Genomic DNA, 27,829 nt, shown 5'->3' with positions numbered 1-27,829 from the left:
CATTTTATTTCTGTAATCAATAATCCTGCTTTCCTTTCCCTTTTACCCCAGCATGTACTCAAAAATATATTTCCTGCTTCAACTGTTATAAAACATGCTCAGAGTCAGTACTCTCGGATTGATGCATGAGGCTGTTACGATGCTGGGTGATACAAGGCTGGAAACAGTGAAATAAGAGGTCCTGGAGATGACAGGGGTAGTGGGTGGTGCCAGATCCAGACCTGTACACACTGAGTCACTAACAAGCAACCTTCACGCCCCGTGAGGCCACTGAACTGCAGGTTGCTGCTTGTCTTTTGAGTTACACCCATGACTCCCAGGCTGTACACAACATTGTCTTAGTTGTGTAATCTACATATTAGGTGTCTAAGTCTTAGAGTCATCTTGGGGATTTCTATAGGGTGGTCATATTTCCAGTCCTTACAAATATACTGAAGAGCCATCGGCAGCCAGTCATAACTTTCAACTTGAAGAGCAAAAGCCAGATTCCAGCTGATGTAACTCTGCTGACACTTAAAATACATCCAGCCCTGTAGTTTGACTTCAGTTTCTGTTTTTATCTTTTAATTGCTTCAGGACAGAGATGTTTTTTCTTTACCCTGACAACATAACTGATACTGTTTCCTCCTTTAGGTGAGCTGTATACAGAAGCAGCAGAAGCAGCAATGGAAGCCATGAAAGGCAGACTGGCAAATCAGTACTACGAAAAAGCAGAAGAGGCTTGGGCGATGATGGAAGAATGACACAGTGATTAAGCAGTTCTTGTATATAATTTTTTTACAGACTTGCTGCATTTGCAGCTAAAAAGATATATTTTTATGTGGTGTTACCAGTTTCTTTTTTAATATTTTAGTTTTCTAATTTTTTTGAGGGGAGAAATAAAAATGTAAGTGGTATGTAGGGTGCCACAGTGTACTTCTGCTAGGGTTTTAAAGCTGTAATATGGACACACTTGACCTTTTGTATTTTTTTAACTGTTAGAACTGAGGGGACTATTTTTTTTTTTGATGAAAAATTAAGCTGATGTTTGTTTAGGTTTCACATGTCCTGTTTTTTACGTAGCACATGATTGGTGTGTTTACATTTTTCTTCTCCTCCCTACAGACAGAAAAACATTTTCCTAAATTCTCTGCATTTCTTCATCATTTTTGGTGTATCTCACCAAATTTGCATGTGAATATAAATTTTCCATCTAAGCAAGCAGCTACTCATTTTAATAAGTAGTCCCATCCTATTAGCTGGTGTTGTGTGCTTCTGTTACTCTTCTGAAATAAATTTCAGATAGAATCCTTACAGTTTGAGGAGGAGCAGGGAAGATGCTTCAGATTGGCAGTAAGAATATTCAGGATGGACTGTGTTTTATTCATTGTCAGCATTGCATACTTTACTATCAGAAAATCACTGATGTTCCTGATGAGGTGAGGCATCTCCCGACCTTTCTCATTTTCAGATTTTGTACCATATAATAGCCTAGTTGTATAAAATTCTACTGATCTTATATGATATTTGTCCAATGATATGCAGTAGTAAGATCTGTAATATATGGGTAATTTGAGGTTATTTTTACAGTGACATGTCATTTCTCAGTGAAGCTAGATCATCTCACTTAAAGTGAGAATACACATTCCACCATTTCGGGAGAGATGTTTGAAAGGCTAGAGGATGTTGATTCACCTGTTTCTATGAATAGAAAATAATTTCTCTGGTTTAAATAGCTTTTAAAGTAGTGATTTATCTGTGAATGGTTTCAAATGCCAGTTAGAGAAAATTGCTGGTTAAAAAGAGAAAATAATATTATCCCCAAACACTTGAATTTCTGTGTCCTGTTTGCATAATTCTAACCAGTAATGGGAGGACAAATACATGGTAGTGGTTGAATTACCATTGCATACAGGTAAGTTCCTTCCAAATCCAGTATTTTATTCCAAAGTTGCTGTGCCATCTATATGAATAATACAGAAGTTGTTCTTATTTCTTGGTCATGGTTAACAGTCATTTTGCAGGAGATAAAGATGGAAGCTTTTGCCTTCTTGGCCTTACAGTGTCCTGAGGGTGTGAATTGATATGAATAAGGGGCAGCCCCTTTGAAGTGCTGAACTGGTCTATAATGCTCACCAGCCTCAGTTCTGCCAGGCTTTTAAAATTGTGCTTAAAACTAAGCAGTCTGCTAGATGATGCATGATGCAGTTTCTTTCATTGGGCTTTCTTGCATGCATAGCCAAGTAATAATTTCTTGTAAAATGTAGAAACCGTTAAAGGAACAGAAATAAATTCTTCCTTTCCTGGGTGAGTGCTTGTCACCGGGCTCCAAATTTGTGCTTCCCATTTACCCTCTTTTCTGGCAAGTGGATCTTGAATTATTATTTAAACAGTATCCAAGCATCATGTTAGTAACAACTTCCACTCTCTGGAAGAGGTGATATCCTGGTGGTTAAGGAATTGAGATGAGATTTGAATCTCTTATAGGAGGGAAGGAAAAGTTCTTGGTGAATGTCGTACTTCTGGGTGGGTGCTGTAACCACCAGGCAGTTGTAGCCATGAATAGCCTTGCAACACCTAGCCGTGTCTCCTTGCTGTATAATGCAGGGGGTGTGGGAAAGTAGTGCTCATGGCCTTTTTATTTTGTGTTTTGTTTTGTTTTGAGAATGACGGTGAAGCTTTTCACCCATTAATGGAGGAATGTCTGACTTCTAGATCTCAGTTAGGCTTAGATACTAAGCTAGGTACTAAGAAAACTTTCGGACCTAATATGCTGAAATAGAACCAGAGTCTGTAGGATCACAAATCAGATGGCTGTTTGAAGTGCCTATCCAAAGTTCTGCTTAGGTGCCTAAAGCCTTTTTTGGATGTGGCCTTTTTGCTCTTCAGTTCATATCATTAAAATACCAGCTCTCAATGAAAGGTCAATGTGCCATTCACCTCTGAAGACAGATGAACAGTCTGAGTGTTTGTGCAGAGCTGATACAGTGTACGCACTTCAAAAAATTCAGACAGAAGGATTTGTTTTCCTCATAAGGTGTTAATGCCAAATCTTTGAGGTTTTCCTTGAGAAGGAAGCGTGTGTAACACCACAACCAACCATGGTTGTGTAGGGAGGAGAGGAGACTGAATGTGCCCGTCCAAAATGTGCACATAAAGGAACTAGAGTGTAATTATTGACACTTTTTGGTGTAGCTTAATTTGCTAAATTCAGTAGTTGATGAAGTTGCTGACAGTTCGCTGTAGATCTGGCATGTAAATGTGCACACAGCTCAGTGAAAAAATAACGATGATTAATTCTTTGTTTGCAAATACTACTTTTTTAGGGATGTAGACTACCTTCTGTTCTAAGGTGGTATCATATTGTTTAGCTATACAATAAAGCTGTCAATAATTTGAAAATGGAAATTGTTTACAGAAATATGCACAACTTATTCTATGACATTCTTTTGAAGAGAAAAACTATATATTTGACAGACTTTTGGAATTACATTGCTATATGCTGTATTTTTAATCTATTCACAATGAATAAATAAAAATCTGTATTTTTAAAAAATGTGAAAATGAATCTGAGGCTCAGCCTGCCAGAACTTAGCTGGATTCAGTGTTTCCAAATGTCAGTGGGAATATTGCTTGGGTAAGGACAGTGAGATGGAAGCCTTTGTTTGTATGTCAGACATGCAAATACTGATTGTCTGCATCTCTTAGTCCTCTTATTCACTTTGTCTGGTTTTATTCTGGCTGGTCAATAAAGTTGTTCTTTTTGTCGCTTTTCTCAGTAGAATTTTAGTCATTGCATGTGGGTGTTTGTTTTTTTCTTTATAATTCGCTAAAGTTCAGTCCTACTATATTGCAAGCTTATGGAAATCCTCTGTTGTTTTTATTATTCCATCTCTGATTTCATTCACTTTCAACTGTCAGAAGCAACTAACTGGGAGGAGATAACTAGATGTGCACCAACAAAATCTGTTTTCCTCAAGTAAACTAAATGATTGATGTGTGGTTTTATTTGCATTCAATTAAACATGTAATGCCTGTAACTAATAACAGCGCCCAGCTGCAGGACTGCTACAGAGGCATCCTTATGCCTTCAGTCTTTGCTTAGGCCTGAGAAAAGAATGGAAATCCTTGGCATCTATGATTTGAGATGGGAGAGGTTTTTGTAGTGGCTACAGTATCTAATGATACACTGTCATCTTCAGTATGGTTTATTCCCCTTTCTGTTCAAGAATAACTGTCTGATACTAGCTCTTTTAAACTGTTAAAACAGAGCTCTTACTGTTGCTTTTTTAATTGCTTTATTTAGACAGGTATAATTTATTATACCTGTACAGTTTAAACGATGCAAAATTGTTCTCAAGCAAAGGCACTTTGAAATAGCTGAATCTCATAACATGAGAGTCCCAGCAGGGCCTCTTCATTCCACTGTAGTGTCACTAAGATGAAAAATGGTGAAAACTGGCACTGCAAGTCTTGTCTTTAGCTGCTATCACTGAGAGCTGGAGTGTTTGGCAAGTGAAACAATGGAGGTGGGGATAGAATTCACCAGAAAGCATGGACACAGCCAACACTTCTAAAGTGTAAATAAGAATATTGCCTGTTTCTTAATTACTGGTCCGTGGGACTGATTTGAATATCACTCTCTTCCCCACAGGTGTAATTTCACTTCTGAGAGTAGAGTGGCTGCTGACAGACCTATAGTTTAGGTGGGCTAAATCCGGCCTTCTCATCTGAATTTTAAAGGGGAGGATTTTGCTTGAACCTTGGGCTGGATTCAGGGCCAGTGCTTCTGGTGGTGAGTCAGGCTGTTTTCGGGTTTAAGTTCAGGGGCTTCTCTTGTGTGGTTCCCACTGCTGGGGACCTGAACACTTCATGGGGACAGCTCATGGGTTTGTAACCATCAGGCCCGGTCCTTAGTCTAGACATAGATACAAGTGTTGGGTCCTTGCTCTTCTCTGGCTAACTCCTGTGCCAGGAGAGCAATATAATGAGGCTGGTAGCTTGTGTTATATTTTGAGTTCTGTCAATTCATTCTTTTAATTTGGAAAAAGTCCTATAATCATCATCACCCCTCACACTGGTAAAATGAGGAAGCTGGTGACCCAACAGTTAGCCTGGAGGGGTCACCTGTGCTCTTACTCCTATAAGTGTCACGCATGGCTGATGTGAATATTCTTGGGTACATAGGCTTCCTTCAGTGACCAGAAGTGCCTCTGGCCAGGCACACCAACATTCAGGGACAGAAGCTGAGCACACCCATGGCAGGGTAGAAAAGCATTTCTGTGGGAGGCTGTTGGTACATCTCACTTGCCTGAGCAAAATGGCCAGTGGCCCCAACTTGTAAGATGTGCTCCGTGCAGCCTCTCCCACCCCACATCTTCCTCCCGTCCCCTCTCCACAGTGTGCACTGCTGTGGATGGTACCCCACATCCACTGCTGCAGGGGCAGGTGCTTGGAGACTGATAAATCAGACTCTTTCCCTAAACTTTCCTGCCTGAGCAGATTACAGATGATTTGCTGTGTGAAGCCAATTCAGGTCTGCCTACCCTCTTTCCTCCCTGAACCTCTCCTGCTTTTCTGCAAAGCCAGGGCTGTGGGAGGAGCGTCAGCCCCCTGTTCTCAAAAACACCCACATCCTTCTGGCAAGGCACTTACATGAGGGTGTGCAACTGCGGTAGTGCGGAGGAGAAGGATCCCATTCACGCTTAAACCTGTATGCAGTTATTCTTCAGTACTTGTAGGCAGTGACTGAAATTTTTAGCAAGACAATGAAAATCTGCAGCCTCTTGTCAGAATTATGTGCAGCAGGTCCCTGGGGGAGGGAGCTGGCAGGGCAGGGTGCAGGGACAGGCAGGCTGCGGAGGTGCCGCTGGTGATGGGTGAACTGGAGCTGCTAGCTGGGCTCCAGCAGGTTTATTTTCTCCATCCTGTTTAAAGGGACTGGTACAACTACAGAATTAAATCAAGCTGCATATAGACTTTGTGGCATTACCCTAGAGAAGCTGGATTTTTTTTTTCTCCAAACACAACCCTTCAACTTTAATTAAGGGGTGAGAATAACATCAGTTCCCCAAGAAAATTTACGAGAATTTCAGGTGAACTGTGGGCAGAGACTCCCAAGCACACCTGGATGGGGCACCAGGCAGCTGAAATGTGTTACTACCCCTTTTCACAAAAGTTGTGCTGACTACGACTGCTGCTACTACAGCCGGCCATGCTGGTCCTTGTGCTGCAAGTAACAAACCAACCCCCTCCAACCATAAGATCTGCTGACTTTCCACTTTGCAAATTCAGTAAGGTGTAGCTTTGCAGCAGAAAATTAAAATGCATAGGCTTTAGATATTTTTTTTTGTTTTTTTTTAGACTCAGAGGCGGTGCCTTGGCGATGCCCCCGCGCACCGCAGCGGCGAGCGTGCGGCTCCGTGGCATCCACGTGGCAGCGGGGCGGCGCGGAGGGCTCGCCCACAGCCCCGCTGTCCCCCGCGGCGTGGGGTCGCGCAGGGCGCTGCGCTCTCCCGGTCCGCCCTTCATCGCACTGCGCAGCTGCAATGGCACTTGCTTGGAGACCGGGATTTAAAAATCCCACCGTGTTTTATTCTCTCAGGTGGGAGGGGTGTGTAGCGAGAGCGGTTGCCGGGGCCAAGGCCTGGAGGCGGAGGGAACTGCTGCAGGAAAAAGAGGGGGAAGGGCTGATCTGGGGTAAAAGTGGCGGCAAAGGGAGCGCCGTTACGGCGGTAGCGTGGCCGAGCGGTCTAAGGCGCTGGATTAAGGCTCCAGTCTCTTCGGGGGCGTGGGTTCGAATCCCACCGCTGCCAGTGGTTCTTTTTCTGCTGCGGGCCGCCGCAGCGGCCGCGCCCCCTGGCGGCCGCGCCGCCGGCCGCCCCGCGCGAGCATTGTGGGTAGGAGGAGGGCCACGTCCCCACGTGCCGGCTGGAGTGACACCAACATGGCCGCTGCCTGAGCGCCGCCCGCCGCGCCGCGCACCGCCACCGGGGAGCCGGCGGCCCCGCTCCCGCGCCGGCCCTCCGCCAGGTAGGTGATTGCGGCGCCTGTTTTGCTCCTCCTAGGGCGGCGAGGACCCTGCGGGTGGTGGAAGCGGGGAAGGGGGGGGGGGGGAGGGGAGCGGGGCCTGGGCTGCGGTTTGGGGTGGGCGGTGGAGGCGGGTGTCTCTCAGGGCTTGACACCACGGCGAGTACCGGCGGGTGTCCAGTCACAGGTCACTGCCCCTCGGCTCCCCTCACCGGCGGAGCGGAGGGTGCTGGCCGGTCCTCCTGGGGCTGTGGAGCGGCGGGACCGCCCGGCCCGGGGCACTTCCCCTGCCCCAGTGCTGGGAGCTCCGCGCCTCCCGCCTTGGAAAGGCGCAGCTCACACCCCCAAAAACGCAGCCGACTGCCCCTGTCCGAGCATCGGCTCTGCGGCTACTGTGGCACAGCCATGCCCCGCCGGGGGACGAGGCGCCCGGGCCCTCTTGCTCCGGGGTGGCTTTGCTTCATCCCCGCGTTGTGTGTGGGTTTGAGCAGTTGGCTGTGGCCTCTCAGGTCCTCCTTCCCTGTGCTCCCCGTTCGCTGCCAGGCTGCTGTGTCAGGAGAAAGTAGGCTTGGAAGTTGCCAGAACGAAGAAGCCGTTGTCAACCGGGAGCGTTGGGGTGCTCAGGGCTTGTGGCTGAGCGGCTGCGGGGTGGAGGGCTGCCTGCCTGGAAGATGGGGCTTGGCACCACTGCCTGCCACGGTCTGGGGCTGCCCCTGCAAGTTACCATGCAGCGGTGAGCAGCTTAATCCCTGCACCTGGCAGAACAGGCCTAGCTCTTCACTGCAAAAATGTTGAGGTGTTAAAGAAAAATTTGTACTTGATGCATAATTGCTTAAATCCTGAAGGTGTGCTTCAGTGACATCACCTCCAAAGAAAGGTCTTCGTGCAGAGGAGCCCTCTTTGGGTTCACTGCCTGAAAATGACTGTGCAAAGCTACTTGCAGACATGCAAAGCAAGGAGAAAATTAAGTAAATAATTGGGTCAAAACTGTAATTATCATAAATGTTTGGAAGGTGCTTCAGCTTTTTTTGCAGCTTCCATTTTACTGTATGCTATTGGCCACACTGAGCTTGAGGATTGCTGCTAAAGACTGAAAGACCTTCTACAGAAGAAAGTCCAGGTGCCAGAGGAGATCATAGTAGTGATTCATGAGGTTGCATTTTTGCCACTTCACTGGTTCGTTATCTGTATAATAAGGCACTGATGTGTCAAGAGTTCCTGGCCTTTTCTGCACTACATAATGATACACAAGGAATATTTCAAGTTTCAATGTTGGCACTTGAGGGTTTTGTTATTACTGACAAATTTAGGTATCAGTGAAATGCTGGAGCATTTCTTGAAGACCTTGCTTAAAGTTCATGTGTGTGTGAGATAACATGCAGATTTGCAATTTTCCCTAAAAAAAGATCTCTAGTACCCAAATGCCCTTCTAAGCTCAAAATTAGAGGTAGGATTCAGTTGCTTCATCACTGATTTTTACAGTTCTTTAATGACAATATTTTTCTTTATTGGTTCTAAATTGATGATGTTATAGGCAGTTAATGAGCGGTTTCATTAGTCCTACCATTGGTCACATTGTAGGAAAAATGAGATTTATATATTTTGCCCTCCTGCAAGCTGTTCAAAAACTTAATGATTCATAATAATAACTTGCATAATGTTTTGATTTACACCTTATAGGAAAGTCCTTTTTAAAAGAAAACAATTCTTCCAAAAGGAAATTTGAAACTGCTAACCATGTTTGGTATCTTCTAGTGTTTAATTCGATTCTGTAACTCTTGTGGTGTTGTGTGTGTGTGTATGTATATATATATATATGACCAATGTAGAAATGAACATCACCAGATATATATATATATATGCACACACACTGTAGGCGTAGAATTGCATCTGCATGCCTTCACTGAAAGCTTCATTCTGATTTAGAAGATTGCTTTAAATTGTATGAGTATTGTAAATTGTGCTGGGACACACCTCTTTCTATTTATAGACCTGTCATTCTGATACTCCAATAAAAGGAACTGTAGTCATTCTTTATCGTTAAATGAAGAAAAAAATGTTGTAATCTTTCTAATACAGCATTTTCCTTGAGTACTGACAACCAGATTCACAAAGAGATTTCATGTATAATTGCATAAGCAGCATTAGATGAAGGACCAGAGACCAGGTCCTTAAGGGTAAGTTTCTCTTTCTTTCCTTAGCCCAATGAAACTTAATTTCTCTTCTGAAAAGTGGAATAACTTTCTCATGAGAGAACAAGGTAGCACATACTTGGCAGTCAGGCTGTCAAGAAGGGAAGGGTGGTTCCTAGTCCTCTCAGCAGAGTGAGGAAGGAGGGAAGGAGGGTTTAGGCCTGAGTCTCCCACATTCTGGGTGTTACCACATGTTCTCACATGTCTTGAGCATCCTTCTGTCATCAGCTCTATTCTGAATGAAAACTTCAGTAATTCCATTTAATGCAGAGCTATCAGGCTGGCTTTACGTGAGCCTGCTGTATCAGGCCACCCAGGGGACGTGAGTGGGGAAACAAAATTGGAACTGACAAATCTGATTTCTTTAAAACAACATATTTCTGGGAAGAACCGAGTGACTGATCACAGAAAACTCTGACATCAATCAGATATCACTTACAGTTGTGCAGTAACAGCCCCAGCCTGTAGTTAAGATACCGGCTTTGCAGTTCTACAAAATAATTTCAAATACAAATCTGAAATATTATCAATTGGAAAATTTTCAAATAAATATGTATGGTGGGAAGAGCCAGAGATACGCTGATGCGTAAAGAAATGGAAAATTCCAGTTCACTACTGGGAGAGGTACTTTTTTGGTAGTAGAGAACCTGTAAGTGAAAAATATGGAATCATAGCTGGAATGGCAGAAACAGTGTAAATAAACCAGAGGTGTTACCTGAATGGAAATTTGCCCATGAGGTGATGTTAATGACACTCATATCCAGAATGCCTATTCAGCCTCCCTGAAAGGTGTCTTAGGTAACTGCATATATATTGATGTGTTGTTTTGAGAAGCCTGCATGTCTGCTGAAATATACTGAGCTGCTTAAGTTGTGTGATGGCTAGTGTATTTAAAAAAATATGCCACCGTCTTCTGGCTTCCTTCGTTCACAACTTCTCTATTGCCAACTGATCCTGGATGCTGCCTCTTTCTCTTCTTGCATAGGAGGACCAGCAAAGAAGCAAGCTGGCATCAAGGAGTAGAAGACAGTGAGGGAGAGTTCCCAAACATAGATCTTATTTCTTTGCCTGATCATCTTTGCTGTTAAAACTTTCTTTGGTCAGTTTGTGAGAGGTCTTATTTTTTTATGCCTGTCTTGACCAGTACTGGCTGATTAACGGTGTCTTAAATGATCTGAACTAATTGATGTTGTTGCAATGTCACCTCAAATAATTTGCAAATCCTTTTGTTTGATTTCAGCAAGGAAAAATATATTGTTATTTTAGCTGAGAGATAATTTTTTATTCAGAGGTTTGAATCAGGCATGACACTGACTCTAGCACTGGATTGAACATGATGACTCTTAGTTCTAGAGCACCCAGTCCCCAGTTAATATCAGAGTCTTTATTTTCTTCAGAGTTGGTGTAGTTAAAAAGTAAAATCTGTTGTTCTGATGTTTTCAGAGAACTCCCAAGAGAGACCAAGGAACGTATTTTGGAGCTTTCATTTAGCAGTATAGTCTGAAGAGTGGTAGGTCAGGAGACAAGGCTGCAATATGTCTGGTAGATGAAATCAAAGTCAGCACATTCACAGATGGGAATATTATCTGGTACCAAGCACAGGGTTTACATAGGCTTTTTATATCTCCCAGCTCTTTAGCTGGGAGCTTTCTCCATTATCTGCTTTTAAAGAACTTTTCTGAGAAGGGAAGCTAGTGAACTGTATGGCACAGACCTTAGTGACAGTGACGACTGCAGTGGCAGTTTCAGAGCTCACACATGTCGACTGACCTGCCAGTGCACTGTAGATGTGATCCTGGAAAACCAGCTGCTTCCTGTGTGTTGTAGTTACGCAGTATATAAAAAATATACTTTATGCAAGTACAAAAGGCCTATCTTTCCCTCTCTAGAGCACTGATTTAGTGCTTTCTTTGTTACATAACTGCTGGCTTTCAGAAAAGTTAGAAGAACTTAACCTATTCCTGAGACATTTGATTGTCTTTTCAATTTGGTGGCAGTCTGTCAAGATTGTGGAGTATTAGGGACCTGATCATGCAAACACATACATTCCTTCAGTAAACAGACCAAACAGGTTACCACTGAAAGGAACCAAATTAACTTGGACAAATACTCTGGACTACATGTGGTACGTGGCACTGATGTCATGACTCATATGACATTTCTGTTTTCTTTCAGGTTGTGCCAAGGAATAAGCCAAGAAAAAGCTTTTTGTATCCTAGCATGGCAAATGAAGAAGATGATCCAATTCTACAAGAGGTAAAAGTGCACTGTAGCAGCAGTGATTGTACACGAGGATTTTTCTTTTAATTATTATTGAAGTTCCCAGTGTTCTTACATTGCTGAAATAATGTGTTATCAGCATCGGTGGTTGTCTTATAATCAGTGGCTTGCTCTGTGCAAGGAAATATGTTGTGTGGGCCGTGGTATCTATTTTGCCAAACAGTGGTGTCCGTGTTGGCAGATTCAGCTCAGGTTCTTTACCCTTTGTGATCTTTCCATGTCAGAAGACGAACACAGGTGGAGGACTTGCTTCTACCACTGTGTGTTTCCGTTGACTTTCTTGCATGTCTCTGAGAGGTATAAAAAAAAAATTGGAGTGACTTTGAGGAGTTAATATCTGTTAAATATGAAGCTAAAATATTTAATGCCTTCTGCTAAAACGAGCAGTTGTGTTCTGATTCTGGACTTCTTTGAAGGACTGCTGTGTCCCAAAGAGTAGCCACAGTATCCTGTTCACTTTATGTCTGAATTTACACACCAGAAGTACAAGGAAGAGCAAGCTCATGAGAAGGAGAAAAGCCATGAGAAAAGGAGTAGGAATTGTCAGGGGTATATCTAAAGGGATCTAAAATGTCAGCTTCTGTATGTGATATTCATGAAACATCTGTGGATTTTTGTGCTGGTGGCAAAATGCTAATATTGAATCAGATTTGGGTTGTGGGTGTCTCTTGTCTAACGTAGAAAGATTTTTAGGACAAAATACTAGTAATTAAGTTACCTTTCAGTCGTACTGCCAAAGAGAGAACTTCCTTCTCTTTCTATAATTGTGATAACAGATTCACTTCAGCCCCTCAGAAAAAATTCTTTCTCTTGCATTTCAGATTTGTTTGCCAAGTTTCCTTAGAGAGAAAAAACACAGCTAGAGCCACTGTCTGCTGCCTCATCATAGTGCATTTTTTCTGTTTGTGCTAGAGCCACTGTCTGCTGCCTCATCATAGTGCATTTTTTCTGTTTGTTTTTTAAAACAGACAACTGTAGAATTTAATGTCAAAATGAGTAGAGAGGAGAACTTTGACAAGGGAGTCATGAATGTGTTTTATGTTAGAGTTTGTAATGAAAAGCTGGTATTGTCAGTATTTGAGATCTAGGGATTCTACTTTTATCTGAGGCTCCATCAATTACAGCTGGCATCTGATAAAAGTTGTTTGTTTTGCTTTTTAGATTGATGTGTTCCTGGCCAGAAGTCTGCTGGAGAAGCTGTATCTGTTTCAGGTATTTCAGTTAACTTCTATGCAGTGACAGTTTGTTTAAAATAAAATCAAAGAGCAGTAGATTTCTTTACTACTTTAGCCTGCCAAGGTCTTGGATATAGGCAAGACTGTGTGGGTCTCGGTCAGTTGAAATATTTAGTATTAAATCATTGCTAAGTGAGGAGTGGTCATTTATGGCACAGACTTGTCATTAAATCACTCCTTTTAACCACCATCAGGGAGTGCTTTTAGTAGATGATGTAATTTTATCATGGTTTGGATAAATCTGTAGTCTCTTAGCCATCTTCTGTCATCACTGATTTCTGCCATCTTTACTAAACAAACATTTCTTTAGGACTGGCCCTATTTAATATTCATAAATTACTGCGAGTCATCAGAAGTGTCCCCTTATGTTGTGGAGATAAAACTAACTGGTCATTGGAGGTGGGAATATGTTAGGAAGGTAGAGGTCTATTTTCCATTCTGCCATTGAATTTCTCTAATCATTTTATCCTTGTGATTCGCTTTTCTCATCTGCAAAATGGGAAGTCTTTTGAGGCTGGTGGGTGAAAGGTTCATTACAGACCAGTGATGCCCATTGGCAAGCCCACTGCCTCCTATACAGATCCTCTGCATGGCACGTGCTAGCCGAGCACGGCTGAAGACAGCCAGACACGCTGGAACAGGCCGTGCAGCCTTGCCTCTGGGATGCCCACAGTCACTCCATGTCAGGAGTGAGCACTGGCTAGTGATGGGGCCTGTGGGTATTCTGGAGAAATGACAACTCTAAGCAAGATGCTGCCATGGCTGGAAGATTTCATTTGGATACCACACTGTCCTCTCAGCATTCCCAAGTGGTTCAGAAGAGAGACCCATGTGGCTTAGCCACATGTGTCCTGACTAGCCACATGTGGCCCATGTCCTGTAAGCTAGCACCACTTCTGTAGACGCACAAATATTTTACTTTTAGGTAATAACTCTCCAGAGAGTTAATGCTGAAGGATGGGGTTTTAGTTGCTTCTAACACTTCCTTTGTCTGCTGGACTAATGTGTGGTACCATTTTCCTGTGTTACAGTTTATTGTGGCATGTGAGGGGCAGGAAGGGGGTTGTGTAGTGATGAAAGGAGAGGACTGGGGGTAAAGCACCAGGCTTTTTAGGTCATACTCCCAAATCTCGCCCTGATGACTCACAAATCAGCCAGGTAGTTTCTTTTATTGATGTCTTGTATCCATATGACAAGTGGATCTACATGTGAGGGGGACAGGGAAGATTGATTTAATTTCTGTGAAGTTCATTGATCTTTAAATGAAGAGGGTTTTATGAAGTGGATTTGTTTTCCAGTATCCTATTCGTCCAGCTTCCATGACGTATGATGACGTTACACATCTATCAGCGAAGATAAAACCAAAGCAACAAAAGGTTGGTCATCATTTGAGTCCAGTCTGAAAAAGTTGTTTTATGTTGTGCAGAGTGTACTTATGAAAAACGCATTCTGCTATTAAGCTGTTACAACTGTGCAGCTACTTGTAGGACCAGATCGCTGTGCTTTGAGATTTGGGAGGATCTTTCACCGTGTCTGTAAAATAGAGTTTAGAATACAAGTAGTTTATAAAGAGAGGAATTAAAGTCATGGTGGAAATACCACTTTTTAAATATAAAATAGTCAGGCAAACAGTTACTAATGCTAATTCAATCTGTAGGTGCTTGTGCTAATACAGCTTGATTTTAAAGGTCTTTACAAGATTCAGAAAAGGGTTGAGCTTTGGAGGCATGCTCGGTCTTTCAGTGACAGTATGGGTCTAGATTTGTCTTTTGGCTGGTCTCTTGCCTGGCTATGAATCATCAGCAGTCCGTCTGAGATCAGTGGGGTTGTATAGATAGTGAAAGTCTAGCCAAAGCCAGAATGATTGTGTGGCTATGATTTTAAAATGCCCTATTTTAAAAAATACAGAAGTAGATGTCTGTGATATTAGGATTTTGTTCTGGGAAGTGGTTAAGGAGTGTGCTTGTGTGAACTTTGGAATTAGGATGCATGCTGTGTTCAGGAAGGCTTCTATTAAAATTAGCAAGCATTTGCATTGTAAGTCCTGTGCAGACTTGAAAATTTGCCATCTCATCCAGGGACTTGTAACTAGTTCAGTTTACAAATAATGTAAAGGAGAAGAAAAAATGAGGCAATAGCTGTGATATATGAATTTATAAGAGCTTTGGCACACCCTGAAGAAGAATATATGCTGTATTATTAGAGTATATAAAGAGAAATGCTACACAGGAAAACACTTATTTTTGAACATTTGTTTGTAGTTTAAAGTTTGAGGGGGGGGAATAGTTTTCCGTGTAACTAAAAGCTTGGAGCTTGTTTCTGTGCTTCAACCAGTGTAAATTGGGGATAGCTATGAAGTCAGTGGTAAGTTCTGCAGTCTCAAATTTACAAGAATCAAGGCCTTTGCCTCTGAAGAGGACATAGGTACTTCATACTGCTTGATACCCAAACTAGAAGGAAACATACCTTAAGTTTGAAAGGTTCTGAGTGGATCCTCAGTGATGGGGATATTGCTTGTTTGTGTGATAAGTAACCTAGACTGATAATGTAGTAGAAGATACTCAACAAAGTGAAAGTGCATTTCAAGGCTGCCTAAAGAACTCTCGTTTCTCTGCTACTGTGCATTTACATGGGAGTTTATAGTTCTCTAGCTTATTGTTAAAATGTCCTCATCTTACAAAACCCCATATATATGCTCAACTTTATACATGAGGTTTTCCCTGTGAATTTGAATGATGCTGCTTATGTATTTAAATTTGCTGTAAACCGATGGAAATAATAGCAAGTGTGGGATTGAATTTTAATTGATACGTTTGGGGTTCTGCCATGGTAACTAGCTTTCTTTCCTGTTGTATTTTTTAGGTTGAACTTGAAATGGCCATTGATACTTTGAATCCTAACTACTGTCGCAGCAAGGGAGAACAGATTGCTCTCAATGTAGATGGCACATGTACAGATGAAACAAGTACCTATTCCTCGTAGGTGTCCTCTTTGCTGTCATTTTCTTTCTATGGTGAGCATAGATATATGTATGTCCACCCAGGCTTCAGGGAAAGGTGAGAACAAGTGGCTGTACAGTCTTGGGGGGTATTTGGACACTTATGTAGCAAGTATTCTTGGAAGGAACCTATGTTTCTTGGTGTGATTCATGAATTCTGAATTGCAAATAAAAGATGAGTATATATATTTGCTGCAGTTGTTAATATTCCTTTTTGAGAACTGGTGATTTCAGACCTTTAACATCTGTATGCCACATTGCCTGTAGAATACAATCTCACAGTATTCATCTATCTGCAGGAAGCTGATGGACAAGCAAACTTTCTGCTCTTCGCAAGCTGCAAGTAACGTTTCCCGCTATGCAGCTGCTGTTTATAAAAAAGGTAAGTTTCTTATGCTTATCCCTCACATCAGTGAAACACGCTCATTTCAGGGTTAATTCTTTTTTTTTGTTCTTTTTTTTTCAGCCTAGGTTTTAATTGACTAATACATCTTTAAAGAAAGGAAAATTCTTCTTCATCAATGTCCCCAGAGTCCTTAAGGTCTAGCAAAGTTACGACTAATGTATAAGAACACTATGGAATTATAGATACCTCCAGGATTTAACAGTGCATGGTGGCCTGAAATAATAGACATCTATAGCATAAGTTTATCACTGTTATTTATATTACTATCTCCATCTAATTGTGTCTGTCTCATTTTCCTGTTCAACATTTTTTGCTCCTCTTTTGTCTCTTAATGTGATCACAGAGTTTTGATTTGATGATCATTTGAGATGAAAATATGTAGATTGTCTTCAGTGATGACTATTTTACTAGGACTTTCCTGAATTGTAGGTCAGGTCTGAGCCAGAACATGGCTCTCTAAAAGATTTGGTTTCAACACAAAAAGGAAAGTAACAGAAATAGGTCTTAGTATTTCATACTCCTTTGAAATCCTGAGCATTGGATAAATTTTTTCAATCCTGCTTTATATTTTACTGCATTACATATTTATGTTCAGTTGAAGCTGTGCCTTTATGGAGATAGGAAGATAGTGAAAGTACTGTCTTTGTGCAGTGGAAAAAACAATTTTAACTAACATTAATTCTCTTTTTCAGGTGAACTTCACCTCACTCCACTACATGGAATTCTTCAGCTGAGGCCAAGCTTCACCTACTTGGACAAGGCTGATGCAAAACACCGAGAAAGAGAAGCTGCTAATGAAGGTAAATGCTCCGTGAGTTGTTTTTTCTTTTGGGAGGTGAGATAAAAGTTCTCTGTAATTTTACTGATAAGAGTCATTATATTCTGAAGGTGTTTATTATAACAAAATACTGACTATCAGGCCATTTCTCAGATTGTTTTGCTGATCTTATTTTCAGTGTAGCTGCAAAAATGCTTTTGTGGGCACAGTGTGGGATACTGGCAGAGGGATGGGAGGTAGTGGGTAGTGCCAAAGGGCAGCAGTAGGGAGTGTGTCACCACTGCCGCTGGAAAGTTGCACTGCAAAACTCATGGGAGAGCTATGACAGGAGCAGTGTGGTAACGTCATACATTGCATAGTTAGGCAAGCTGGGATTGAACCTGTGGTTATGTAGCTCCTAATACGGCTTTCTTCCTGCATGGGCCCCCAGTTACAGATTGGCTTTGGCTCTTTTACTGCAGTGGTGTGTTTATTCTGTTGTATTTTTTGACAGGTGGTGATTCATCCCAGGATGAAGCTGAAGATGATGTTAAGCAAATTACTGTATGTCCAAATTTAATTCTTCTGATAGTTCAGGCAACAATTCACAATAAAGCATGGCAATTCACACCCAAATAAAAGGACAGGAAACCTCAGCTAGTCCTGGTGACCCTGGGCTTGGAAGCAGGGAAGCAAGATGGACTTGCCCTTGTTGCACAAGCATAAAGATGGGGGTGATTCATTTGAGCTAGGGCCCCTAGCTTCTGTTGTTTATGTACCAGATAATGCAGGTATTTTGTTTTGAGGGTTTTGAGGCTGTATTTAATGACGCCCAAATCTTCTAGGTACGATTCTCCCGCCCTGAGACTGAACAAGCTCGTCAACGACGTGTTCAGTCCTATGAGTTTCTGCAGAAGAGACAAGCAGAAGAGCACTGGGTCCATCTGCACTACTATGGCTTGAAGGTAGGTGTGTGCTGCCTGCTGAGGAGGTTGACTGGGCCTGAAGGCTCAGCCATGTCTAGAACTGGTTTTAAATCTGGGCCCATGGGAATCAGGGAATCGTCAAAAGATAATGAAGAAAAGTAGGTCTGTAGACTTGAAGAGACCCTGTAGTGCTCTGTCCCTCCTTCACTGGATAATGCTTTGGGGTCTCTGTGCTGGAAAAGGTTTAAAACTGAAAGTTAGACAAACATAAAGGGGGACCTGAGTGCAAGAATCACTCAGGTCTTGGGATTATTAACTGGACTTCGTGAAAGACTTGGGGAACCCAGTTAGCTGAGTGTCAGAAATGCTGTTTGTCTGACCCACATGCATGTCTGTCAGGAGATTTCAGTCATAGCAACAGAAATGTTCCCACATCATGTAAGCATTGTTCAAAAAAGTGAAAGCAGAAAGTCAGTGAGGTGGAACGCTCGAACAATGCTGTAATGACAGGGTGGTCACAGTTTGGAGTGAGAAATCCAGTTCTTTGGCATATTCTATGTTTCCAGAATGTGGTAGTGACTCTTGTTTTTTTCTGTATCTCCAGGATAGCCGTTCTGAACATGAGCGCCAGTATTTGTTTAGTCAAGGTCATGGCCTTGCTGAAAACACGGAATTAATTAAATCTCCCAGGTAATGAATGGTTTGATGGTTTCCCACAGAAATTGCAGTAATTTGTTGGGGTTGCTTTCAGAGTAGTAAGCGTGTATATTCTTTAAAAATCTGCTCTTTGGTGATTCTCTCCATGATAAAAATTGAATTGTTTAAAAAATACAGAAACAAACTAACTTTCAACTTAGTCAGGATGATTTCTTTGTTTCCCTGTATTCTGACATTAAAACTAGTTGTTTTCACTTGGGATTGTAGCCTCTTGTACTTTGTCACAACCTTGCATTACTGGGACTGCAAATACAGTAAAGAAAAAGTAAAACAAAAGCTCCTTGTTAAAATAAATTAAAACTCTGAAACCAGTAACTTCTGTTGTTAGCAAATCTTATAAAACTTTCTTTTGTGATTTGTGAGAGACACTGGGAATTTCTTGAAATTTGTTCAGTTTTGGTTTTTGGTGACTGCAGCTATACAGGAATCTTCCCATGATGCAGTTAATACTAATACTTTACTGTAATACAATACAACCATGGCCCAAGTAATAAGCAAGTGGCAGACTGTCTCTGTTCAGTGGTGTGGGTGTTTTTTTCTTAACATTTAACATCTCAGTGGAACAGTGCTAGGTGTTCTGAGAAGTCTTTTGGAGCTGATTTTTTTCTTTGCAGACACTGGTAATTACATGGTTGGGAAAGACTTTTTGCTTGTTACTGGCTTGATTCTCTCTGTCTACAGGATTTCACACGACCCCTCTTACTGCTGCGTCCAGAGCACCTGTGTTTAATGTATTTACTCTGTTCCTCTGTTTGGACACCTCTTCTCTATAGAAGAGTGTTTGTACAGAAGAGGTGGGATTCTGACTCCCATTTATTTGATACCTTCTCTTTGGGCAGATGAATGTCAGTAGCTTTTACTAGTACTGAATTTACAGAGGAAATGGAAGAGCTCTGTTTTCAGGCTAATGTTTGTTTTGTAGATTCACACAAGTAAGATTGCTGTAAGCAAGAAGTAACTGTACTTAAACTTGGGAAATCCCAAGACAAGCATTTTAAGGATGTGTTTTTTTTTTCTTCTAGTGAATATTTAATGATGCTAATGCCTCCAAGCATAGAGGAAGAGAAGTAAGTGTTTGTACAGAATGTTCAAAGTCCATATCGGCTGGATGCTCTTCTCACTGGCTGCAAATCTGCTTGTTTCTCTGCAGTGACAAACCAATGGCTCCAAGCAATGTGCTTTCTATGGCCCAGCTGAGAACTTTACCCCTTGCTGATCAGATTAAGATCCTGATGAAGAATGGTTTGTAGTTTTGTAATACATTTGCACTTTATTTTGTGACTTCCAATTGCCTCAGATAAGGTGCTTTTCCGAGTAGCACCAGTTCTGTCACCCCACCAGTCTGCCTGGCTCTCTGATTCTGTGAATAATCCAAATCCCAGGCCTTTCCTTAAGAAGACCTGCTGTGCAGAGAAGAGCAGTAACAGCAGGTTTGACTGCTGGTCTGTATGTTTGCGGTCAATTTACTCAGAATAATTTCTAATCTGGTGATAGTTTTCCGAACACATCTATTTCAGCAGGTATCTTCTGGAATGTGCAGTGTGAGCATGAACCATAAATTGAAGGTGAATGCAACGAGCTGCACTTTGGAATTTCCTGGGAAGTTTTCAGTAATATGCACTTCATGAGTGTCATCTAGGAATTTTATTTTGTCTCTTCAGAGTTACTATCTGATGAGAGCAAATCCTGATGACTTTGCCTCAGGAGCTTCCTGTCTTGTCAGATATCTCTGTTACCAAATATCACAAAAGGCATAGATTTTAAAAAAAAATTTATTTTATTAATGCACTATTTTGGGACCAGTTTAGCTAATCAATTTTGATGCAACACCAGGAGTTATCTTTAGAACAGATGGTGACTATAGCGCAGGGGGGTACTAGTAGAATTTAGGGTTTGTTTTGTTTCTAAGATACAGCTTTGACCATGAACTTCAATGTAAATCATAGTATCCTAGATTTATAAATCTATGTCTGTATTATGTGCATTGAAAAAACCCTTAACCTGGTGCATATTTTGCCTTTCAGTGAAGGTCATGCCATTTGCAAATCTGATGAGTTTGCTCGGCTCTGGGACTGACTCTACAGCAGTTCTCCGCTGTATACAGCAGGTGGCAATGCTGGTCCAGGGAAACTGGGTGGTGAAGAGGTATGGCTCCTCTTTGTTACTGGGACATGGTTTTCTGCTTTAGGGAGATGATCAGAACAATGGATTTTATATACTCATCTTCGTTGTGTCCCAAGGTAGCCATGTTCTTAACTCACAGTACTGTAAAATCTTGATTTAATGGTTGGTGCTTTTTAGTGCAGTCAGATAGCAAAATTCAAAAGGTTGATGTTAAAGGATAATATCTTGGTACCTCCCCCAGCTAAAATTATGGCTGAGCAGTGATGTAATCTGTATTGTCATTTAAGTTATGTCAGGTTTTTGATATCTTCACTCATGTTCTTTTGTGAGAGGACTGTCCTGCATTATTACAGAGATTAGTGTCAAATATAAACACAGAAAATGAAACCCATGTCAGCTATAGTATATTTTAGCTAAATTCAGTCAAAGAAAGATCTTTGTGCAGTCACCTTGCTGTTGATCAGTGGATGCTGCTCTTGTCAGCTGAAAGCTACCCTCTATAAGGCATTACCTGCTTAACAAATCCAGCATGGGGTACTGAGTGTACCACATGAAATGGATTCTGTATCATCCTCCTGTTTATTAGGATAAAGCATCCCACTGGGTATTGAAGTCTAAAGTGCAGTATAATTTTTTCATTTTTTTCTTTTACCTGGGTGGAGCACTGCATGCGGAGAATTCTAGTTTCTAGAATAGCTCTCTGTGTTAAGATGAGTGGCAGCAGCTACCAGTCCAAGTCTGTTAGCAGGATGTGTTTCAGCTATTGTGATAGAGTCCTGTATTAGCAACATGAAGGGTCTTTACAACAACCCTTGCTGTCTCTCCAGCCATTCGAGAAGGAAGCTGGAAGCAAGTTAAAAGACAGTATATTAGCATTCAGATTGTTTTTATGTTATAGCTGATTTGCTATTTTTCTGAGGAGGTTGTGTATATATCTAGTAGATGCGGTGTGTTTGGGATGGTTGGGCACAGAGCAGCACATGCACACATTAGTGCTTCAAATGGAGAGGGAACCCATCTTTTTGGCCTGGGCAGGATCAAGATCATGAACCTGCGTTGCCTTGAGGCTTTGGAGAGCACCCTAAAACATGTCATCCACTTGGTCTTGCAAGCAGAGGAGGACACAGGGTGGTGTTGGTCTCGGGCTATCTGGTTCAAGCATGACATTTTGTAGTATTGTTCTCTTAAACCCTTGATTGCTGTGGAGGAAATAACCCTTATGCCCATACATCAGCATTTTGGCTAAATGCTGCCTTCAAGGCTGCGTACCAGGTTAGCCTCAGCATTTCTTAGGATCACTCTGGTCTTGTTTACACTGATCCAAGGGAGAATAGGCTTTGCAAGAACAAAGCAGAGTTTGTACCTCTGTTGCATGCATCTGCTAGCCACAAGGCTGTGCTTTGCTGGTGTAAGCCTTTTTACACTAGTGTAATTGCAGTGGTGTAATTACATCAATATTAATTCCTTTAATGAAAACCATGCTTTGGATAAGGGTATAATTTAACTGCAGAACAGGGAGGACATGTTTGTTATGTTAATCTTCACCAAGGCCATTTTTCTGGAGTATGTAGTAACTAATCTGTCTTCCTTTTTAATTAACAGTGATGTCCTCTACCCAAAAGATACTTCTAGTCCACATAGTGGAGTCCCTGCAGAAGTCCTCTGTAGAGGGAGAGACTTTGTTGTAAGTATAAAAGTGTTTGTTGTTTTTAAAGGAAAACACAGGAGAAGTTTGCCTGAGAGGCCATGGCATTGCAAAACTCTGCTGTTCTACTGCAGTGAGGTGTTTCCTCCAAATAAATTATTTGTACTTTAGTTCTGAAGGTGTTGTTACAAGTCTGTCATGGGAGTGTTGGTGTAGATTGACATTGTGGCTGGCTGGCAGGTTCAGATCATCTGTCATTAACAGTATTCACCCCTTTCTAATACATGCTGTAGAGCCACTATCACATAGCCCCCACAATGCAGGGCTTACAGAAAAGCCAGGGCTGGATAATGAAATGCTTGTTTCTCCAGATATATTTCCATGGGCTCAGGACTGTGAGGTCTCAGAAGGGCAGCGTGGGTAAGCCTTGTGCTCCCTGAGCATGCACTATTGATTTTTAAAAAGTACTTTATTTCCCAGAGCTGCTAATCAGTGAAAGGACTTTGTTCCCAGGCACCTTTTGTGAGCAGTAGCTGCACATGGAAGTTAAAATGAATACAGGTCTTGTAAACACACACATAACCACAGCAAAAAGGAACAACCTCCGCATTGTGTTTTTTTTTTTTTCTAACCATTAAAAGAATTAAGTTGCTAAGTGGTTCCTAAGTTCATATTCAGTTTATGGCTTCCGCCCCATCAAAGAGAAGCTGATGAGTGCATTGCTCTCATTTTTTTCAGTTAGACCTGACTATCCTCCTTGTTTGCAAACTTTATGAGATTTAGCTCTGAATAAGAGCATGCTGTGAAAGAGACTGTTAGGATATTGCAGTACCAGTGTAAGATAAAACTGATGGTGATTGACTTTTTATCATGTCTTAATGTCTGCCCAAGACACTGCTATACAGAGACCTGGGTTCAGGTGTGACCCACTGACATTAAGTCTTTAGGACACAGCAGATGAGGTGACGCATCATGCATAAAGTTACAGGGACCAGGAATTATTATGCTCAGTTAGGTAAGCGGTAGTATTTTAGAGATTAAGATGTAAAGATAAATTATTTTATTTTATTTATGTCATATATACCTTGCATGAGAAATGGATCTGTGTTCATCTTAAAGGCAAGTAACTTGCTGATTAGCTCTACAACAGGGAAAAAGTTAAAATGTTAGAAAATAGAAAGCATCAATATTTCTGGCTTTTGGACAGAGCGAAATGTCTGGTCATAAGGCTCAGAAATAGCATGTAATGCTGTATTGCATCCGTGGTGAAAAAGTGTTCTAGCTTAAAAAGTGAACTTTATTGCCCTGTCTGTGTAAAGTAGTTAATAAGGTTAAAAAATATTTATGGCAAATCGCCACTTTTAATGTCCACCTGTTCCATGCTGTACTTTGAGGTGGAAAAGTAATTTATGTCTTTTCTGAAAGCTTCTGTTTTTTCCCTATATTGTCATGTAATAAATTCAGAGGACGTGAGTACCATTGGCTCTAGTTGAGGGTAAAGGGCCTAATGAGAAATGGCTGCTTCAGAGTTGTGTGCAGAGAGCGCTGATCTGCTCCTTTGGACAGCAAGCAGCTTTTTGTGCTTTAAAACAGAAATGCACTCTGCCCTAAAGTGAGCGTGGTGGTTTTGTGTGTTTGTGGGCAGAGAGAAGCTGAATCAGGGAGGAAGATGCATAGATGACGTTGTAGGGCAGGAAGAAATGGTCCATAATGGGATTTTGAATTCTTCACAACATTATTAATACACACAGACTAAGAGAGGTTATAATCTGTTTAAATGGACACAGGAGGTAATCAGAGGTCATGTTCAGACAGTGTTCTACCCAAGTCCTCATGTATCCTGTTAGCCCACTCTCAGCAGGTACCTCTCAGGATGTTAGACCGTAGGAGCTGCTCTGCAGAGCATCTAGCTTCTCCATTAATGGGACAAGTGTGAGTGACAAGCCATCTCAGCATAACTGTAAGTGATTGTGATGTGCACTGGAGAAGGGAACGGGCACTTTCAAGGGGGCTGTGTGCTGCAGAAAGGCAACAGTTATCAGCCTCTACAGGCCCCTACATTAACAGAAATGGATGAAGAGTTTCTTTAGGTTAATGATTAGGTATGTGAGAAGCTGACCCTCAGATATGACTTCTGGAGTCCCAGCATCACCACAGTGTATCTTTTTTTTTTTTTAATCTAAGCGGAGTTTTTGTTCAAGAGATTCTTCATAGCTTTTGTAGTCACAGGTTCATCATGGCAAACCATGGACTCTCAAAGCTTTTGATACTGTGTTCATGGCCATTTGAGGACAAAAGAGGCCAGAAGGTATTTTCCCACTACCTGGCCAAGAATCGCCTAATTCCACATTCTTGAAAGGAAAGGGGTTTCCATTTTTCTGGTAACATCATTGAACAAGGTCATTACTACAATTTCAGTAAAGCAACTGCCTTATTGTTACTAGGCTTTTCTCCCTTGTTCCCTCCCTAGATGTGGAAGTTCACACAGGACCGCTGGGTTGTGAGAAAAGAAGTGGCAGCAGTTACAAAAGTGAGTGATTTTTTTCGTCCTAAATCAGAACATGGTAAGTGTTGGGTGTTGTCTGTAGGTTGGTAGTGGATGCTGCTGCAAGCCCTTTCTCAGTTTCACAGCATCTGCATTACTGCTGACTTGCAGAGTTGCTCACCAGGCATGTCTTCACTTTGGAACAGGTATGGATACATACTCTTTTTAGAAACATTTTGAACAGCTCCCACAGATACCACGACTCCACAGGATATGACTGGCCTTGTAGCTGAGCCACTGGAATACATGTTGTCCTCTCATTGGTTTCAGTGGAAAGCTGGACACAGTTTCAGTTAGGCTGACTGATCATGCACTTGTGCAGTCGACACTAGCAGCTCTGCTTTGGGTGTGTTACAAAAAAGCAACTCTTCTATTGGTATTTGCCAGTTGTCAGTATTGAATAAAAGCTTTAAAGCAACTGAGGTACCTGAATATTCTGTTAAAACAGGGAAATGAATGAGAAACATTAAGTAAAGTGGACAAAAAATAATTTCCTTAAAATGCAGTACATTTTATAATAAAACATGAGTCAATTTATGCACAGGCCATTTATTTTTGGAATGTAAGATCCAGTGCTGCTTAAAATCTGCGCATGTGTAGGTGCAGCATGTTTGGCCTGCAGCTCTAAAATAAGATTAACATTGTAGAATATGCTTCTTTTCACAATAAAGTCTTTTCATCTCAGTCTGGAAACTCCCTTTTCTTCACAAAAGATGCCATGGGCTATTTGACTGGCAGGTGATTAATCACCACTGCTCTCTGAAGTCCTGTGCTTTTAACTTTGTGTTGAAAGTGTTGGTGCTGCAGAGAAGGATGACTATCTCTGACTTAGCTGGGTGTGTGTTATGGAGGTGCCCCATATATACCAAATCAGCCCAACTCTTCCTGTCTAATGGAACAATGCCCATTGCTGGATGGCTGCATATGTTCTATGTAAATTGACTTCTGTATTATTTATGCTTCTTCTTTTTCTTTTAGCTTTGCCCAGAAGATGTGAAAGACTTCCTAGAACACATGTCTGTGGCAAGAATAAACAAAGGTTGGGAGTTCATGCTCCCATATGATGAAGACTTTGTTAAGAAGCATCCAGATATAGTTCAGAGGCAACATATGCTGTGGATGGGCATTCAGGCCAAGTAAATGATTTGTTTTATTTTGAGAGATAAACTAAAATCAGGGAACTATCTAGTACAAATTTTCTGTAGACACTGATAGATAATTGGATCTGTATTGCCTCGAAGGTTTCCCACTCACAGTCACCAGGCAGTGGTGTGGAAGGGGGTGTCACTGCGTCATTCAAATCATTCCTGTTTCTTGGCACCCTGGAGAAATTGGGTGTTCTAGCTAATGGCTAAAGCTGGCATGGCTGCGTGCAGGCGTAACAGCTGAAACTGTCCTGGTATATTTTATCTTTGTCTTTCAGGTTAGAAAAGGTCTATAATCTCCTGAAGGAGCACTTGACACCAAAGAAACAAGAGGCACAATCAGGTAAATGGAATTGTGCTTGGATCATCTTGAAGCACATGCAGCCCTCCATATTCCTGGGTGATCTTTTGGAGCTCCTCTCTGGTTTTGAATGTGGGGGGGACTGGTCTTGTTTAATATTTTTCCTTTCTTGCCATTTCCTCTGGATTATTTGACAGATCTTGGTCTGTACTAACATGATGGTGGGGTGACAGAAGCTTACTGTAACATCCTTGTAGCAGAACAGGGAGGATTCTTTGGCACTGGAGACTTGCTAATTGATTGTGTAAAATCAGCTGGTTCTGTTATTCAGTTCTTCATTTAAGGCAGCTTTTATGGTGTAAAGGTCTATGCAGCTCCTGAAGAGAGGACTGGGCCAGTTCACAAGTAATTCTTACCTCTCAGTTTGCAAGCTAATGTGCATGAGGTGATTTTTTTTATTTCCCCTGATTTGCACTGGGCTTTCTGTGGTGTGGCTGAGGGCCGAGCAATTAATGAAGAATGTGTTGGGTGGGGACCATAAGGAGGTGTGAAGCTGTCTCACTTTGACATCCTTCTCCACCATGGATGACAGTGAGAATATTAAAGTAGCTGTTCCATAATCCTAAAAGATTGTGAAAATTTGAGATTCCAGAGAGTTTTAACTCGGCATTTGGCTCATTGCCAGAGTATAAGAACTGGCAAACGAGCATATGAATCCATTTCAATACCCTGTGTCTGATCTGCTTGGAAGGATTAGGTGTTGTGTTATTTGGAGAGGATTAGCAAGCAGAACAGCAGAGAAGATAACAGCATGTGTGCTGTGCATGGTTTTGCCTTAAACACAACACTCCTTCCTTTGGCATTGAGACTGGATTCCTCTCCTGCCAACATGTCCCTTCATTTCACCTTTGGATAGCTGGGTGTGGAGAGGACACAGGGGAAGAGGCGCAGGATTGTGTGGGAAAGGACTCTTTCCTGTCCCTTTCTCCCCATCACTGGGGAGTAATAATACTAAGAGGGTCTCAGACTTTCATAGGGTGCACCTTATGCTAAAGGAGTGTTCAGATTCACTGCTAACCCCTTCAGTCTCCTCGCCATACCTGTATAACATCCTTTGCTGGCTCTGGCAGTTGCTGCAGCAGGCCCCACAACCCACTAGATACTCTTAAAAAAAAAAGGTCATTGGGCGTTTGAGTCACAAGTAGAGCTACATAAGCAGTCTGTATGCTGGTTTCCTGATTTGCAGGAAAGGCCCTAGTAATCGAAAAAGTGCACTTTGGCTTTGCTTCAGGTTCCTTGACTGGAATACCCTTCCCCAAGCATCTGGCTTACAACTGTCAATATGTTTATCTTTGAATATCCAAACACCACCACCGCCCCCCCAAAAAAGGCCAAAACTAAAGTAGAATCTAATCAACAGACTGGGTTTGTGCCTTAGATTTCACAAGCAGGTGATGTTTCCTGCTTGTATTTCACTTATGAGCCCTTCAAGAAACATTCTGCAAGACTGGAGCCCTGGTTATGGTGAGATTTATGGTGTCATTTGTTTC

At 41.8% G+C, this 27,829-nt stretch overlaps 2 protein-coding genes and 1 non-coding gene across 9 annotated transcripts in view; all 3 read left to right on the top strand.

Moving 5' to 3' along the window:
- Positions 1-3,760, top strand: part of EEF2K (eukaryotic elongation factor 2 kinase) — a 36,283-nt gene extending 32,523 nt beyond the window's left edge. For all 7 annotated transcript variants that reach the window (XM_032983702.2, XM_032983700.2, XM_032983703.2 and 4 more), the window contains one exon: positions 634-3,760. In XM_032983702.2, the coding sequence (XP_032839593.1) occupies positions 634-743 (110 nt within the window). In that variant the 3' untranslated portion in view covers positions 744-3,760. The remainder of the gene's footprint in view (positions 1-633) is intronic.
- Positions 3,761-6,712: 2,952 nt separating this feature from the next.
- TRNAL-AAG lies at positions 6,713-6,794 on the top strand. Its single transcript has one exon. It is a non-coding gene; the product is annotated as a tRNA-Leu (tRNA).
- Positions 6,795-6,904: 110 nt separating this feature from the next.
- POLR3E (RNA polymerase III subunit E) overlaps positions 6,905-27,829 on the top strand; it is a 30,261-nt gene continuing 9,336 nt past the window's right edge. The window contains exons 1-17 of the mRNA XM_042798925.1: positions 6,905-7,011; positions 11,376-11,456; positions 12,642-12,692; positions 14,014-14,091; positions 15,578-15,693; positions 16,013-16,095; positions 16,812-16,919; positions 17,391-17,440; positions 17,722-17,841; positions 18,407-18,492; positions 19,542-19,586; positions 19,670-19,761; positions 20,544-20,664; positions 22,246-22,327; positions 24,759-24,818; positions 25,812-25,969; positions 26,257-26,321. Coding sequence (XP_042654859.1) covers positions 11,421-11,456; positions 12,642-12,692; positions 14,014-14,091; positions 15,578-15,693; positions 16,013-16,095; positions 16,812-16,919; positions 17,391-17,440; positions 17,722-17,841; positions 18,407-18,492; positions 19,542-19,586; positions 19,670-19,761; positions 20,544-20,664; positions 22,246-22,327; positions 24,759-24,818; positions 25,812-25,969; positions 26,257-26,321 — 1,351 coding nt within the window. The 5' untranslated portion in view covers positions 6,905-7,011; positions 11,376-11,420. The remainder of the gene's footprint in view (positions 7,012-11,375; positions 11,457-12,641; positions 12,693-14,013; positions 14,092-15,577; positions 15,694-16,012; positions 16,096-16,811; positions 16,920-17,390; positions 17,441-17,721; positions 17,842-18,406; positions 18,493-19,541; positions 19,587-19,669; positions 19,762-20,543; positions 20,665-22,245; positions 22,328-24,758; positions 24,819-25,811; positions 25,970-26,256; positions 26,322-27,829) is intronic.

The sequence above is a fragment of the Tyto alba genome, unplaced genomic scaffold, assembly GCF_018691265.1.
Source record: "Tyto alba isolate M040663 unplaced genomic scaffold, T.alba_DEE_v4.0 Super-Scaffold_28, whole genome shotgun sequence".
Lineage (NCBI taxonomy): Eukaryota > Metazoa > Chordata > Aves > Strigiformes > Tytonidae > Tyto > Tyto alba.
This window is presented reverse-complemented; position numbering and strand designations above follow the sequence as displayed.